General features: G+C 41.9%; 2 protein-coding genes across 2 annotated transcripts in view; one reads left to right on the forward strand and one right to left on the reverse strand.

The window, feature by feature from the left end:
- Positions 1-5,036: 5,036 nt before the first annotated feature.
- LOC121641153 (prostaglandin reductase 3-like) lies at positions 5,037-9,825 on the reverse strand. Its single transcript, XM_041987121.1, has 2 exons — positions 8,270-9,825; positions 5,037-6,112 (listed from the first exon to the last, which is right to left on the reverse strand). Exons 1-2 carry the CDS (start codon positions 8,551-8,553, stop codon positions 5,182-5,184), a joined length of 1,215 nt encoding a protein of 404 aa, XP_041843055.1. The 5' UTR covers positions 8,554-9,825; the 3' UTR covers positions 5,037-5,181.
- Positions 9,826-10,348: 523 nt separating this feature from the next.
- The window catches only part of LOC121641152 (teashirt homolog 1-like), a 33,898-nt gene continuing 27,233 nt past the window's right edge, over positions 10,349-17,013 (forward strand). The window contains exon 1 of the mRNA XM_041987120.1: positions 10,349-10,788. Coding sequence (XP_041843054.1) covers positions 10,749-10,788 — 40 coding nt within the window. The 5' untranslated portion in view covers positions 10,349-10,748. The remainder of the gene's footprint in view (positions 10,789-17,013) is intronic.

A 17,013-nucleotide genomic window follows, 5' to 3' on the forward strand; every position in this document is an offset into this window, starting at 1 on the left:
CATTGCCAAGTCCTAAAATGAGGTCTAACAACCTCATGTGAATAATTAGACGTTACATATTACACTTTTTCTCTCTTTATTTAACGAAACAAAGCCAAAGTGCAGAGGCAATGTGTAAAATACTAAACATGCTCCATGATTCAACAGCTTGAAGTAATCACATTCTGGATTACTTTATTAGTTTCTGTTATGTTTTTGGACACATTTTGCCCCATTTTTCTTTATAATGTCGCTTTAGTTTATTAAAGTTTGCAACATTTGTTTATGCACAGCTCTCATTTTAATGAAGGACCTTTGTAACAGATTGATATTTTTCTTTTTTTTTTTATTCTGCTGTAGATTTACTGTTGTATTTTGGATCACTGGACAACCCAGTTTTGGCTGATGTTTAGTAGTCAGACATTTGTCTCTAGAATAATTTGACATACAGAGGAGTTCGTGCACTCAACATCTGTAAAGAGCCCAGGTCTGTGGCTATAAAACAAACCCAAATCATCACCCCACCACCACCATGTCCAACAAGTGGTAGAAGGTGCTTGGTTATATAATGCATTTGGTGCTAAATGTGTTTATTTAGATTTTCACACATTTTCTGCCTTTTAACTAAGCTTTTGTTAAATAACTTTTATGGTGTAAAAAGGCGCATATTGTTTATCATAGGTAGTTTTAACTTAATTTTAAGAGTTAGTAGACCAAGTGATTTTTGTCATTATATGTAAAAACTTCAGAATTAAGAAGGTATTTTCTTTTTAATATAACTATACAAAGTCAGTTGTCTTGTCCCTATGTACACTTTGCGAAGGGAAAACACAGGCATGTTACATATTTAAAGCCTTGAATTATGTGGTTTGTTAGAATTCCTGAAATATAAACGGAAGTAAACAATAATTTTGTAGCTCAGAAAATAAACCAGCATAGGTGTTGTTCCATCTAGTTTGAGAGTGTGAGATAACAAAGGATTAATTTCAGTAAAAGTGGTATAAATGTCTCTTTCTCTCTTAGTTTTAACTGATGTCAATAACTCTTAACTGTCTTCAAACCACCAGAAACTACACATCAAATTGATCAACGCTTTTAAATCCTGCTATTTGGATTTTAAATCAACACCATGAGTTTGAACAAAGAGAGTTATTCTTTTACAACTGTGTAACATAATGTGAACAATGTGTTGGACAAAATAAAATCCTCACTTAATCAGTGAGGCATTCTCCCTCTCTCGTGTCACCCCACCTCCTCCCTCTCTCTTTCTGTCTCTGTGAACGTCTTTACTGGCCGCTGAAGCCGCTGATGAATTCTTAAGCAGATCACACCGATAATTGTATTTCATAACTGTCAGTTGGGCGAAGGCTGCCAGTGTACCCAGGAGCTATTTGTGTCTCAGCATGTCCTCCACAAACCCCCCACCCTCTCCCGGCTCTGTCCAACCCTCCCCAATCACCAGGGATGTGCTTACTGTCTCCAGCCCCGAATTACTCAATCAGGAGGACACATTTATGGATGACACCTTTATTACAATTAATCAGGGGAACTTGATTAAGAAAGTTATTCCTCCCCTTCATTGAGACTTACACAAGTGGTGCTGCTGCATATTGTAATTTATGTCCCACACACCACTGATAGACAGAGGCCGACAGATTGCCAGCCATATTGAGACATGTGGATGTTGTGTGTGAGTGTTTGCGTGAAGACAGGTGCACGTGCATGCAACCTGTCCGCACTTCTACATATCTAGATACAATGTGCACGGCCACAAACAAACACATGCCTGGATCATTCTGTCACCCACATCTCTAGTTGCACAAACAGTTAACAGTTTAATTGGCTGTAGAAATGTGCTCACTAAAAGAGGCTTGAATATTTCATTTCCTTTCTTCCTCGTTCAGTTAAACACACACACACATACTTCTGAATGAAGCCATCTCTTTACCTTTACTCACAGTTCCTGGGTCTGCTGTGGCTAATTAGTTGAGTGGGGTTTTAGGTTTGGTAATTAGGCGGAGGTAGGAGTGATGGGGGCTTTGGGAGTTGAGGGGGTCTGACTGACTTGTAGAAAAAGAAACTGGACTGTCTGGATGCTGGCAGCACCAAGCAGCAAGCCAGTGTCCCTGAGGCACCTGGAAGTAGACTACCATGCCGCACTTATGAGGGTGATGTCTTTGTTAAGGTGGCACATATTAGAGTGAGAGAAAAGTGAGGGGGAAAAAAGGGGAGTAAGAGAAGGCTTTCAGCATTTCTCTACACTGAATGTCAACTTGCAACAATAAAGAAATAAATCAGTACTGTGCCACAAAATAAAAATGATTTTTTGAAGTAGCTAGCCAAAATACAAGCTAGCTGTTCTTATATATATTTTTTTTTTATCCTGAAACAATATAACCTTTTCTAAGCAGCATGATTCACCATGGCCAGGTGTGTTACATATAAAATAATGGTAATTCTCACAGCACATTCAAGAAAAAAACTACTCATAGCAAAACATTTTGCGAAAATGTTGCTTTAGCCTTACTTAATGTTTGCTAGTGGTCTTTTAAAACTAAATATGGCTGCTGCAGTCACCTCTCAGCAAGGCTAAATTATAATTTCTGAGTTTAACTCTTCATTTCAAATAGCAATATGTTCAACAAACCTGAAAAACTATTTTTTTTTATACAAAGAATAGCACATTTACATCCTTTACTCAAGACAATTATTTTGACCACTGTATGTAATTCATCATGTTTGCATTTTACTTAATTGAGTTTATCATTCATTGGTGTTATCTGTAAAATTATTTAAATTTGACACGGTAATGACCTGTTTTTGAGGAGCATCCACAGCTTAATTTCTTAAATTAAGATTTTTTACCCCCCATGTTCACTAACACACAACAATGGGCAACTTCATCGAAGACCTGCTCTCTATCTTTACCGTCTTGTTTACGCTCTGCAGTTCCACACTGCTTCAGTACAACGCCAGTTAGCAGCCAAGGACTGCAACACAATCCAATTAAATAAAGAGTGTTGTCTCTTCAGGTTGCTGTGTTCTCTAATTGGGGCTGTGACTGTTCACTAATCAGTGGAGGTACAGGTAGGCCCCAGAGGACACCGAGACGAGGCCTCTCCTGTTAATTGAAGAGATGATAAACCTGGCCACCGCCTCGCGGTCCACTGTGGATGCACGCTTTATTCAGGCACGTTAAGTTCATACAAACATCTGCGTGCATCATCACCTCTGTCACCTTTTGTGCGGCTGGCATGTAAGAGCTTGCTTTTGCTTTGTTAACACCTGAGCAAACAGTGGTGTTGCACAGGTGCCTGTTGTGTACAATCATATGCAATTTGACTCACAAAGCCTCTATATCTGCTTTAAACTAATCATAAAACCAAGCAGATTCACATCAGACTTCTTTTATGGTGATTTAATATATTATTAATATCCTAAAGTAACCCTAATTTCTTGCCGAGTAGTTTTCTCCTCTGTCTACTGGGCTGGATGTAATTACTGGGCTATATTTTTCCATTTGGTAAACTCCTTTAAAAATACCAACATGGCAGGACAACATCATGTTCACATACAAGAGGCTCTCTGGACTGTTACACTGGCATCCATCCCACCACAAGTTAACGCAGGTGGGAACCAAAATCACACCCAGGAAAGGGGTTGTAATAACATCTGAATGATTTTACTATAACATCCCATGATGAATTGCTGCAAATAATAATCACTTAATAAACTGCATTTTTATGGATTTAAAATAATTATGTACAACATAATAAACATAATACTAGCAGTATGAATTAAAATAACCACAAAATGTCATGTGTGCAATAACTAAGGCTACTATGATACAACAGGATGTTTTAAATATCGTCAGAACTTATGGGTTTTCTTAATGTTTCTTATTCTTTAAAAAAACGCTGTATAACTTAAAAAATACCTATAAAGATAAAATAAATTGATATATTTTCTAACGCAAGCTGTATTACATGCCTGATAGGGAGGATATTAGCCCATCATCTTCACGGACATCGACTTTATAAGTGGTGTTCAGACTTCCTCCACCATAAATGCAGAACAGCCTTGGCCTGGTGTGTTGCTGGTCTCCTGCACCGTCTGGTGAAGGTAGCAGCTTTGCATGCTGGGGTCACACCTGTAATGTATTTCACACTGGGTTATATTTTGAGTTGCCACCTGGATGAGGAAATAACATGTTCACAGTGCATGAAGACTGCAGCCCTCCCTGCCAGAAAGAAACAGGTGATTGTTATAGATGGACATATAGTACATTAGTATGACCTACACTGCTTCAACTCCTCTGTTTTATTAGATTGAGTTAAATATATTCTGTTTAACTTTAAAACTGCAATCACACTAAATGAATTTGTAATTGTGCTGAACAATTGCCGCCTTAGATTATATATTTTTAGTGAAATCAGTTTTATATTAGTGTAATGTGCTTGAACTTAATATGTAAATCTATGAGGCGTTGCTTTTTGTTTATATAAAGACTTAAACAAAAAAGTGTCAATGTGCATTTTCCAAAACATTCACTACAAGTGATTTTTTTCACGCATTGTGAGAGGAAAATAATGACATTTTCTAGTCCAACTCCTGGTTAGCTGGACTAATTTTTTTTATTATGTGCAGCTTCGGGGCATGTGAATGAAAAGATTGATTGTGTGAATGCTGTTTCTGTCAGCCACAAACAGGCAATGAAATGCCAAGCGCACCTGGAACAGCACTCACTTCTGACAGGCTCATACCAAGGTAAGCTCCTATTAGAAAAACAATGAAGTCTATCATAAAAAATTTATGGTAGATAAAGTGCTTGAGAGCACTAAAAGCAAGCAGATCATGGCAGTGAATGTAAAATATTTTTTAGAGGTGGACTTGTACCAGTAGGTGGGTGCAAAAGATTAAAAGAAACCATGAAAATATTTTTATGAGTGAAATACATAGACTTTTGTTTCTGTTTTAGTGTGTGCAGTTCTGCTATCAGTGCAGGGTTATAAGTTAATACCAAATATTTGTCCTGAATTCATAGTTCAACTCTCAAATACAATAAAATAACCAAGTCTTTATTGCAGATTTCAAAAATAATTATTTTTCTGAATGTTTCCTTGAAAAAGTGTTCAATTTTTGGTTATAAGCAGCTTATCTACTACATTCAAATATGATATATTTAGTGCATTATCAGTTAAATCACAGCTTGCTACTACTAACAGTTGGTGGGGTCACTTCTACCACCACTTTGCCCACATTTTTCCCAGCATACAAGTAGTCCACAGCCCGGAAAACGGACTCCAAGCCCTCAAATCTCCCTTCCTGCGCCATATCACCGCAATCCACCTCACACACCAGCTTCCCATTGGCCAACATTTGCATCATGCTGCTCAGAGCCTCCTTGTAGTCACTCTGGAAGTGGGGCAGGAAGAAACCACGAATGCTGGCCGACTTCATTAGCAGCTTGACTGGCAGCGTTCCTCCCTGGAAAGGTGGGATCCCTGATTCTGTCTGGTACCCGGAGATGACACCAATCACTATCAGCCGGCCTTTACGAGCCAAACTGTTCACTGCGAGCTCTAAAACACTTCCTCCGATTGACTCATACACCACATCTATGCCTTTTGGGTACTCTTTCTTTAGCGTCTTAGCCAGATCTTCTGTGGTGTAGTTTATCGGTCTGTCACAACCGATGGATTTAAGGAAGCCGGCTTTTTCATTAGATGAGCAAGTCCCGATGACGTGGCAGCCAGCTTGCTTAGCAAACTGCACGGCAAACTGTCCAGTTCCCCCTGCAGCCGCTGTGACCAGGACAGTCTCCCCTTTCGCCAGGTCGCCCAGACGCTTCAAGGCGATGTAGGCTGTGGAACCGCTCACCAGCAGGGTGAGGAACTCCGGCTTCACAGAGGGAACAGGCACGCATTCTTTAGCCGGTACCACCGTGTACTCAGCAAATGAGCCTCTGCTGAAGTAGGCCACAGTGTCCCCGATGGTGTATTGGGAACTAGCGCTAAGGCCGAGGCCGACAACCTCACCAATACCCTCAAGACCGGCATCAAAGGGAGGCTTCACTGAAGGGTCGTAGCGACCTGCAGAATGATTAATCTCAGAGGCGTTGATTCCCACAAAACTGAAACACAGAGAAAACAATAACTGATGGTTAAAATGTGAGAGGATGAAACGTTTGCATCATGATGTGATGAGCCAGACGATAACCACTCGTTCCAGTGAACAATAGGTTTATGTGGTCATAAGCGAAAGCATATATTGCCTGAAATCCTGCATGAAGGTCAGGATGTCTGCCGACATGTAAGCACAAAGACGCTGGTTTGGTTTTGGCAAAGACTCCCCTTCCTCTTAAAGAAGAGCAGTCCTACACTGACAGGGAAAGGCTTGTATCACAAAACACACTGCGTGATGTCATGATTCATTGTCTTCAGAGACACCCACAACAAACTGCACTTTTAAAAATCTTAAATAGTTTCTTCTTGCCTCAACACGAAGACGGCTGTTTTCATCTCGCTTTTGTAACGCGCTAGAAACAAATCTGTGAGAAAGGAATGTATAAATAAATCATTTACTGTCTTTTAGAGCGGCACACATGCTGAGCCTCATTACTGTGCATGTCACACGTGTACTTTGAGCTTGTAGATAATGCTCCTGTGGTTTATAGATGGGTAACGATGATATAACAAAACACCTTGATTTGACTTCTTTACATGTGTGGATTGGTTTCCTTACAGACATATTATGTTACTATCAAAAAGGTACAACCATTTGGATGTACAGACTAAAAATACTATGCCTTTCTAGTTTAAAGAAATCTAAATGAGAGGATCTTAATGGTAAAAAAGTCACAATCTATTCAAATCGAAACCTCTTACAGACCTGAAGCGGACTGTGAAAAAATGCTAAATTCAGCGTTGAGCTTTTGAGGCCTTTAATTTATTATATTACAAATTGATAATCAATGTCCATTTGCAATAAATGAAATGGAGAGTTTTAATAAATGATAAATAAAAGGGTTTAATTTGGAGCCACACACTCTGATGTCACCTTTTGCCTTTCATGTGCATTTATATGACTGCATTTAAGTGCCCATACTGATCGCATAAGATACCGACGCAGCACTGAGGGTCTTTCTATATATTAAAAAGATCTTCAGCTGTGATGTCATCATTCAGCATCTAAAATAAAACTCATCTGCATCTTACAAATCGATCATCTTCTTTGGCTGTAGATACAATCTACTCTAACACAAATTGCCCACACTGAAATTCAGCTTCCGTTTAATTAAGTTTGAATTTGCACCAAAAACAAATGAAGGAATCTAAAACTTAGATTGCATGCAACTTCTATTAAGATATTTTTCCCTGAGACGTCAAACATGTTCCCCAACTCCCACCACCGTGATGCATCACGACTACGGGCAGCTAAACAGTGAAAGGTCTTAGTTCACAAGCAACTGATCACTGCCTTACAAGCTAATAGAGTCCTAATGTAGTATGTTTTACATTCAGTCTAATGGAAAACTGCATTTTACTGGCAATAAATGCATCAATAAATCCTGCAGTGTGTTTGTGTGGAGCAGATTTTATATCAAAAACCACACCAGGCGTACATACAGCCAGTAATGTGGCAGTAAATCAAAAGCAGAAGATATGACTTCCAGCTGAAGTCATATCTTCATGCCTTCATGTTTTCTTTTCTGATTTTTTCCCTAAATCAAATGAATATTTAGTTGAATACCATTTATGTATTAATGTTTAATCATTTAGACTACATCAGGTTCCAAAAGGTGTGCATGAATCCACTAAATATTTCCTCCTGTTGAGAATGATGCTGCAGTTCCAGCGCCATGTAACACTGCATCTCCTTCTCCATCATCTCCATCTCTTGATGCCAGTCTCAGCCCCCCCACGACTTTGTTTGCAGGTTGGTGACGTAGAGCGACAGGAGGACAGAGAGAGAGAGGGGGGAGAGAGAGAAAAAACAGAGGGAGGGAGGGAGAGAGATGGATTGATAGACAAACGCAGGGAGGGCGGAACTTGGAGTAACAGGACAGCGTTTATTCCTCACGTATTTTGCCATCTTGTGATGATGATGATGATGATCGCAGGTGCCGGACGTGGCTGAAACCGAGGTAAGCGGAGTCCTTTCTGTAACTTCTTAACGATATAGTGACAGATCGACGTGAAATGGACTCGCTTCGGGTCACAAGCCGCTACTAAGAACGCGCCTACACACAAACATCATTTCTGTCCACCTTTAAAAGACCGCAACTTACCGATTTTTGATGAGCAGCTCTGCGTCTCCGGGTGTCGGAACCGCGGCGGTTTGCAGAGAAACGGCCTCTCGGAAATTGGGACTGAGCTTGGTTACGACCAGCTTTTTCATGCTGCTCGGTATGGAGGATCCTTTAAAATCCATGAAGTGCGCTGAGTAGGACATATCTATGATGAAGCGCCTCGTAACCGGATGAACTCCTGAAAGTGCGTCGGTGCCTCTGCGCCCCCAGCCGACAGCGGACGCAGCTCTCCCGCTGCTTCTCACCAGCAGTCGACCGGACATGGCTCCGAATTGTGACAAAGTTCAACTTGACGTGTTGTTGCTGGCAGTAATAAACACAACTACCATTAGCATGCGCTACAGGCTCTTTTTTTCTCCTCTGCACATGTAAAACGTGCAGACCAGGCCAGGCCGGGCCGAGATGATCCTTAACAAACGCGCGTTTAAACAACTTGAATTCACTATGTTTAGAGATGTGAGGCTTAGCAAATAAAATGCAAGCAGAAAACCCTGTTTTTAGCATTAAAGTGAAGCAGTGTCGCAGCTTGGGAGGACGCACAGCAGCGCCTCAGACTTGTCGTTGGAGTCCCTCCCCTTCCCGGACACAACACTCACTTCCTAGTAAGGTGAAACAAATCAATCCTCATCTCTCAGCGTATCCTCAGCCACGGAAAGACAAACCCGCCGAATCTTGTTCAATATGTTGAAACACACGTACACATACACAGAAGTGCACATTTAGGCTACATATATGTCACCCACGTGGCGTGCTGCGCAGATGCGCTCCTGTTTTATTTCTATTTGGAGAACTGTTGTCGGTTACACCTGTAACCAAAGCAAATATAAGAGATTTCTAAAAGTGTACTTATTTAATCCCTTTCAGCTCTCATGTAGCTGTGTCATCTGACTGTCATTTTCTGGAAGCTTCGAGACTTTTGTTTCCCCCCCTTAAATCATGTAACAGCACTCCCACAAGATGTTTGGACTGTTGAACCCTTTTTGTCCCACCCACCCTGGGAGTCAAGCTCCTAACTCATGCCGTGTCACTGCGACGCAATGAGAAGCTAAACCTAATATCTAAATTGTAAAGTACTTATTGTAGTTGCTACGTGCTCGTGCAAGTTGGTGTTTTTCTTTTTGTCGAACTCAAGTTCCGAAAGGCTCCTTTCCTTCTTGTAGGAGGTTTAGGGATTTTAAAAGCAAATGGAGAAGAATCAGGGAAAGAGAAATGCAGAGAGGGAAAAGGGGGAGAAAACAAGACAATTAAAAAGATTGACAGGTAGGCTCCTCTGTCAGGGGTGACGCTTGTGGAGAGGGGAGGAGTAAAAATGTAGCAGGAAAAGCCACTCGATGCGTCTGTCTATCAGTTGAGACTGTCTGAAACAGCTTCAAGATCCACCGCGTTTCCATTTTTCCTCGTTTTGGGAGCCCTCGGATCCGTCTCTGGAGTTTTCCCCCCCTCCTCCTCATCTTCTTCTTCCTTTTTCCCCCCCTTCTTCCTTTTAAAGAGACAAATATTTTCATCCATGTCTTTCTGATCTGCTGTTAGGCGAAGCTTGGATGCGCCTGCGTCCTGGTTGTTCCCCCTCTCTCACCCTCTCTCTCAAGTGATATCCTCTCTGCATCAACCACCCCTAAAAAAGAAAGAAAAAAAGAAACACCGTCTCTGTCCAAGATGCGATGAGATGAACGGTTCAAATCATTCTCACGACTCTTAAAACGTAAGTAAGAGAGAAAGCCTGCTCGTCCAATTTCTTCTTATTTTTATTTTTTATGTTTTCAATGAGAGAGGAAGAGGGTTGGAGGGGAGGGGGTGAAAAAAGTCTCCGCCGGACTGGTGAGGCTGGATCCGGGCTGAGGTGGCGTGTTGGTGACGGGATTGACATTAACCCATCTAATGCCTGTCTGTCTTTTTTCTCTTCTTCCCTTTTTCTCTTCTTCAGGTCTCTGGCACAACAGGAGAGGGAAACACAAGGATACGATCCCAATCAGAGGTGTGCGCTACGCTACACTGGACTTATTTGTTTGGTTCCAGCAAGAAAAAATATATTTTTTTCAGTTTCGGCGTGCGTAAAAGGCGCAGCAAACTGTCTTCCCCCTCCAAACAGGACTAGAGAGAGAGAGAGCGATTTTTTTTTCCCCAAGAAGGACCGAGCTTAAAAACTTGGGTTCCAAGGTGCTAGTTTTCCTGCTGGTGTTCCTGCCACGAGAGACATGAAGGAAGATGATTTTTAATGGACAAGAAGGTGTCGGGAGGTGGTCGAATCCCTTCGTCGTTTCTGAGCGTGTTCTCGCTGAAGCCGACCCAGAGTTCACATCCGTAAAAAGAGCCGCCAGTGTGAGAAGAAGCCCGACACTTTAAGCTCTGAGATCAAACCTCCACCTCGCCCCGAGAACGGGATGATTTTCTCAAACTGATAGACTTGACTTGTGTGTAAATTCCTGCATGAGAAGCACCGTGGATCGTGACGGTCACTATGCCGAGGAGAAAGCAGCAAGAGCCGCGGCGATCAGCAGGTATAACCCGCCCCTCGGTTACCACCGTCTCCCATGCCAACTTGTTTAGTTATTCTTTCTTTCTTATTTTCTTTTTTTCTTCTAAAATCTAAAAGTGTCAAATCTAAACACACCATTTTACATCACACCGTTTGATTGTGCTGCATGCTGCTATTTATTTTACAACTTGGTTTAAACTAATTTAGCTTTGTTATCAAAACAACTCGCCCCTAATTTGGATCTACCTAAATGCGCAAATGACGCACGTATGTGTGCAGTTTTTTTCTCTTTCTTTGCCAGGAAAGTTCTATTAAGTACGGTGAGATAAACTAAATGGCATGTTATGGGGGATAAAAGGGAGTTTTGAGGTTCAAGAGTGAGTAATGATGAATAATTGACTGGGAAAGAGAGAAAGGGAGAAGGGGGGTGAGTGGTGAGAGCCGGTTTTTCCTTTCTTTCTTTTTTATTAGAGGATTGCCATCCTTGATTTGATGCGTGATTGATCGCCTGTCATGTGGCAGCCTTTGATCTATTCATCTCTGATAAACATCTATAAATCCCTCCATGAAGGCAGGCATGCCTCTGGTAGCCAATGAAACACACAACCCTCCTGTCGTCTCAACCAGTATCTGAAAAGCAAAAATAGAAAAGAGGGGGAAAAAGTTATGAATTAAGGTGGAAAAATCACCTCATTTATTTTGATGTGCAAGCAGTAAAAGCAGATGAAAGGATGGTGTGTGTGTGTGTTTGTGTGTACTAGATCGATAGCAGGACAGATCAACCCAAACATTGCTTTTTTCTTCTTCTTTTTTAATCAGATATTTGAATCCCATCACATTCCTTTTTGTTCTTCCACATAAATATGGTGGATGTCCCCAAATTAGCAGAACTGAAATCAATATCCAGAGCTGGGGAGGAGTGGGATATTTGCAATGTGACCAGCTGATAAAACCAGGTGTTGGCAGAGAACCGACAAGGTTGACTTGTAGTGCTTTGGATCTGGACTCCCCCTTTTTCCTCTCGTCTCCCTGCAGCCTTTAAACAAATGTAAATGAGTGACAGGGGTTTCTACCTCTGTGCTAATGAGGCCGAGCCTTTGAAGTTAGGCATTAACAACTGGAGTGAACAAAAGACAGTTACAGAATTTTAAAGAGATTTTGAAATATGAGGTGCAAAGCGGGTCGAACAGGAGGGCCAGCCGACGAAGACTTTGAACTCAGCAGGTTTTATCATTTTAAGCAGGGAGCTGGTGATGATGGTGGTGGTGATGATGAGGAGGAGGATGAGAGGGGAGAGCAGGATGGAGAACATTCAACCAGTGCTCGCTGATAATTTCTTTCAGTCTCCTTTGCCTTCCTGGCAAAGCAGTGCTTCCATGATTTTCTGGCCCACACTGAGAAGCGTGGATTCAGATTTACATATCGAGCCTCACTCTACTTTTCTGTGTGAGTGTGTGTGTGTGTATTGCTGTTGTTTTGGGGGTAATACCTTTCTGGAAAAGGTCGGACACGGTGGGAGCAGAGTGGCTCCCGTTAGGTTTCTGCAGATGGAGATGGAGGCATGAAAAACATGACATCGCTGTGACCCTTCCCTACCCTGTAACCACACACACACACACACACACACCAACACCATTGATCCATTACACTGTCCACTGAGTACCATGAACATCATGGGTTGTAATGGTCAATCACAGCTTGGCAAACGGGATGTTTTCCATTCTCCCATGAGCATGAGGGTCAGTCAGAGATAACGCCCTCCACTCCAGGGCTCCCACTAGAAAATATCACACTCATACACACATGCGCAGACACACACACACACACTCCAGGCTAGCCTGATGCTCCACTGGGAGATGGGACTGACCTGTAGCTTCCTTTCATTCCTGCAGCTGAAAGAGGAACTGGCACAAAAAGACTCCGTACGTGGAAATCCAAAGTCAGACAATTAAAAACAACAAAAGCAGATCTGTCTTAACAGGTTTCGTTTTAATTCTAACCCTCTACAACTCTTGGAGGATATTATCTGGTATATTTTCTTTTATTTTTAGGGTTTCAGGACCAACAAATACACCAAAATATCTTGGAAGTCGAGAAATATAGAAAACAATTGAGGATTTCAGAAAGTTTTAGTAGCACTTTTTGACAAAGAGATGAAATTATTGTGTTGTTTTTATTTCTATAAATTTAAGTATAAATTTATGTATTTAATTAGCAGAAAATACTGGCGGTTAAAAAAGCAGCATAATTTAATCCAAATGCAAAACTCAGTTTTTAAATTATTTTAAAAATCTTTTTTATATTTTAAGTATTATTTTAAAAATGTGTGTGTTGCAGATAAAAATATATCAGAAAAAGAAAATTTTTTGCAGATGAAAAGAAAAGTAGCTTCATTCCACTCCACCCAAGTTTGGTGTATTTGTTACTCCTGTGTGGCACTTACATCCACTCGTCATCTGTGAGTGACTCGTTTTGGAGGTGATGAAGATGAGAGTGGAAGCATGAACGAGTGGAGGATGGAGAGGAGTGGCGCCGGCTTTCATCTAAGCCGGGCTCGGATTGTCTTAGAGGAGGCAGACGAGGAAGAAGTGCAGATAAGATAGTTGCTCCTACTTCTGTGGAACAAGCTGGTTAATTATCAGAGAGATATGTGTGTGTGTGTGTGAGAACAGAGTGTGCAGGGTGGTTGTGGTAGATGGTGAATAGAGGGGGAGGGGAGATGTAGGGGGGGGGTAAGGTTGCTTCCCGTTGGCTTCATTAGAGAGAGCCCTAATTATCTGTGGAGCTGATGGATTTGTGACAGGCCCTAACGATTAATGCTGACAAATTCAGTAAGGTGTCAAGTCCGCAGCTGCCTTGATGTAATCAAGTTGATATTATACAGTCCCCATAGCCTCTAGTGCAGCACCAACTCAATTTGCCTGCGCAGGTGACAAATGGACTTTGCTACCTGACTAATCACATCAGGAGACAATGCCAGTTAATGACCTCGGCGAGCCCCCACCACCTCCACTACTCAGACCACTCTTATAACCTCGTAATAAACGAGAAAAACCTGCTTCGGCTGCATCCCAACCGTTCCTTCTTGCCTCCTAATTTTTCTTTTGTTTTCATTTCACCTCAGTTATAATTTTTGTGTTGAATTTGCGCTGCGTTTTCATGACGTTTTCCCGCTTTGCTCTCCACTTGGAATGTGAGGGTGGAATATTTTTCAGCTGTTGTGAGAGATTTATTTATTATTTTCTTCCATGAATGACGCAGCTCAGGCCTCCACTCTCCCCACTTGATATATCGGCATTCTCAAGTAATCCCAGGAACCATTTTAAAAATCTTGACATCCTGTCGAAGTTTTTACACTTTTTTTTGTGTAGTTGCTAGCCCCCCCCCCCCCCCCCCCCCCGTTTTTCTTTTGTAAATCACCACATCAAAACACAGCCTCCACACACTCTTTTGGCTGAGCGTCCTCCCTAACCCAGCTGCCTCGCTGAGGGGGCCTCCAGTTTATTCCAAGCCGGAGATTCAACAGTGCCCGGGATTAATGATTTTGCATGTTCGGGTGGAAGTGCTGTGGGGGGGGGGTGCAGCTAAGATTACACAGCGACCTTTGTGCTCTCACTTGACGTTGCTGTTATGTGATATTCTCCCCTCAAAATAATCAGCGTGCTGAGATTTATGTGCTCCCTCTCAACTATGTACCCCAGCGTCCTGAGTAATACAGCAGTGTATCGCCTCGAGGTGTGTGTGTGTGTGTGTGTTCCTTTTAATGTTGCTGTATTTGAATATGACCCTTCTTCCCAGGATTCAGAGCAGTCTTGATGAAAAGTTGATCTTTTGGAAAAAGGAAAGCTGAAGCAACTGTTACTCAAAGGCCTTTAAGAGCGAAGAGTTTCTGTTTGAAAATCTGAGGAGAAAAGTGTGTGCACGCTTGTGTGAGTGTGTAAGAGAAGTAGAGCCGAGACGAGACCAGCCGAGGAGGGCACGAGTGTGTGTGTGTGTCGCTCAGCACTGACCGGTGTTAGTTTTCCTGGAATGAATAACTCAAACGACTGTAACGGCAACCACGCCATGTTAGTCATCCTCCTTAGCATGGCCTGCCTTCATGTCCCCACCGGAGCAGGAAAACAACCTCCCAACAGCAACGCAACACACTTCTCCCTTCTGTCATAGCTAGCAGGACCAGATATTGATCCAATTTTTTCGTCATTTTTTATTGTATATTTCCAGGGCATTCCCATGTTGTAGCCTGTTGTATGTGTGTGTCTGTGGCAGTCGCGTTCGGCCAGAGGTTACGCTAATTGGAGCAGCAGGGTTGTTAGCAGGTGGCTTCGATCGACCTCGTCCGTAGCCACTTTTGCTGCTGCTGCCGCCCCCTGAAAGTGATAGTTAAATCTGCATCTAGAATTCTAGCCAGTCAGAGGTCAAACATGCTTAGCTTGTTCCTCTAGTGCCTCCAGTCATCACAAGTGCCCCTGGCGCTTTGTTTCTTACACGGATTAGTTATTTCTGTTGCCCTTGTAGTCCTTTCGAATAAGATATGAGCACAAAAACCTCATAAGAATTTGGAGACAAACCAGTTTTCCTTTTGATATTGATTGTCCACGGACGGATAAGTAAATAGAAGCTTTGTGCAACTAATGGTAAGCTTTTCTTGTTTACATGCAGTAGATAAGGTTATGTCTGACACCAAAGTTCTAATGCCCCAATTTGCCTTTTCTTTTCTCTCTTTTTGATTCAATTCAGAGGGCATTCTCAACAAAAAGCCGCCTTCAGGGCATCAACAGCAGTATGCTGCCTTTGCTGCACTTTAAACACACATACACACCGTAAACTATAAACACAGTCAGTCAGACAGACACACACACCTACACCTAATGCTTAAGTGCAGCCAGCGTGTCTCTGTGGGAGGTCATAATGGAGGTGGCTTAGTATGATGGGAAATCATATCATTAAAGCAGCCAGATGTGCTTTGTTGCCTGCCTTGCAGCACATAAAAACAGCAGCAAGTCATGGGATCTAAAAAGAAAAAAAAAAAATCCTAGTCTGAGAAAATCAAGTCTGAAACAGATAGAAAGCAGCCCTCTGGGACTCGGCTGACAAGCAGTCTCACTCCTGACTGCCACAAAAAAACAATTTCCCCCCAAATAAAGAATTTTTCTTCTTGTTCTTCAGTGTTGCAGCAGCAGAACAAACTCTTTTTCTTAACTTTAGCGAGGTTCTGATTGCGTTGTTAAACAGCTTCCTGTCACTGGTATCAACTCTCTGTGAAGTGTGCTTAATAACTATGTATTATTGGTGTTGTGCTGAGTAATTACATTTTAGTAAGGGAGCCCACAGCAGGGATGTAAAGCTTAAGAGCTCATTAATGAAAAAACTAGATTTTTTTTCTTTTTTTTTTCTAGCACATAGTTAGAGACATGAGGAAGATAAGAGGGGAAGCATTCAAGAGAAGTAGTCGTGCAACATTTAAGGCATAAAAATTGATATCTCAAATTTTCTTAAGTAAAGTAATACATTTGCTGGGGGTAAATCTGCTCTCTTGATCAACGCCGTGCCTCCTCGAGAGGCTATGGGAAAGACTGCCAGAGCCAAATTTAACATGTTACTACTATCAATAAAAGATGAGCAATTACAGAATATTTTGTCTAATAAGTATTTGAATTCCTTGGCGCAGGCAAAAAAAAAAAAAAAAAAGAAACATGTAGCTTACCCACTCATTACATCAGTTAGCAGGGGGAGTGAGAGGCAGCCCTTTGATGCCAACAAACAAACAAGACAAACGAGATGGGCCCACTACAGAAGAGCAAAAGCCCCATCCAGGGACACCCAATCCCTGCACACTCCTCCTTCTCCTCCATCTATCCTTCCTCGATGCTTCCTTCATTCTCTCTCCCCATACTTCTCATCTCTCCTCTCCCTTTCCTTCTTTCTTTTTTCCCCTTACTCCAGCTTGTTTCTCATCTCTCAACGCCTCCCCCTTGCCTCTCTTCTGGATAAATACTCACTCAAAATCAAAGAGGAAAGAGATAGAAGTGGCTAAAAGTGCAGATGAAAAAGAAATTATTATTTTTTCCTTTAAACTGCTTGTTCCTTCCTGTTGGCTGAACTTCATCAGGGGAAAGTTAGTTGGAGATTGTTGAGGATTGAAAACGGTGACAAAGCTTCAGCCTGCTTTTGTGATTTTTAAGCTGTTTTCCTCCAAACATCTGAGCGTGTTTTGTATACATCTAGATATGGGATGTCATTTTAA

The sequence above is a fragment of the Melanotaenia boesemani genome, chromosome 6, assembly GCF_017639745.1.
Source record: "Melanotaenia boesemani isolate fMelBoe1 chromosome 6, fMelBoe1.pri, whole genome shotgun sequence".
Lineage (NCBI taxonomy): Eukaryota > Metazoa > Chordata > Actinopteri > Atheriniformes > Melanotaeniidae > Melanotaenia > Melanotaenia boesemani.

Bases quoted from the DNA above. Each gene is read 5' to 3' on its own strand.
- LOC121641153 (XM_041987121.1), bottom strand. From the start codon at position 8,553: ATGTCCGGTCGACTGCTGGTGAGAAGCAGCGGGAGAGCTGCGTCCGCT. The intron at 6,113-8,269 runs GTAAGTTGCGGT...TCTGTGTTTCAG, and splicing joins GAGCTGCTCATCAAAAATCG to TTTTGTGGGAATCAACGCCT.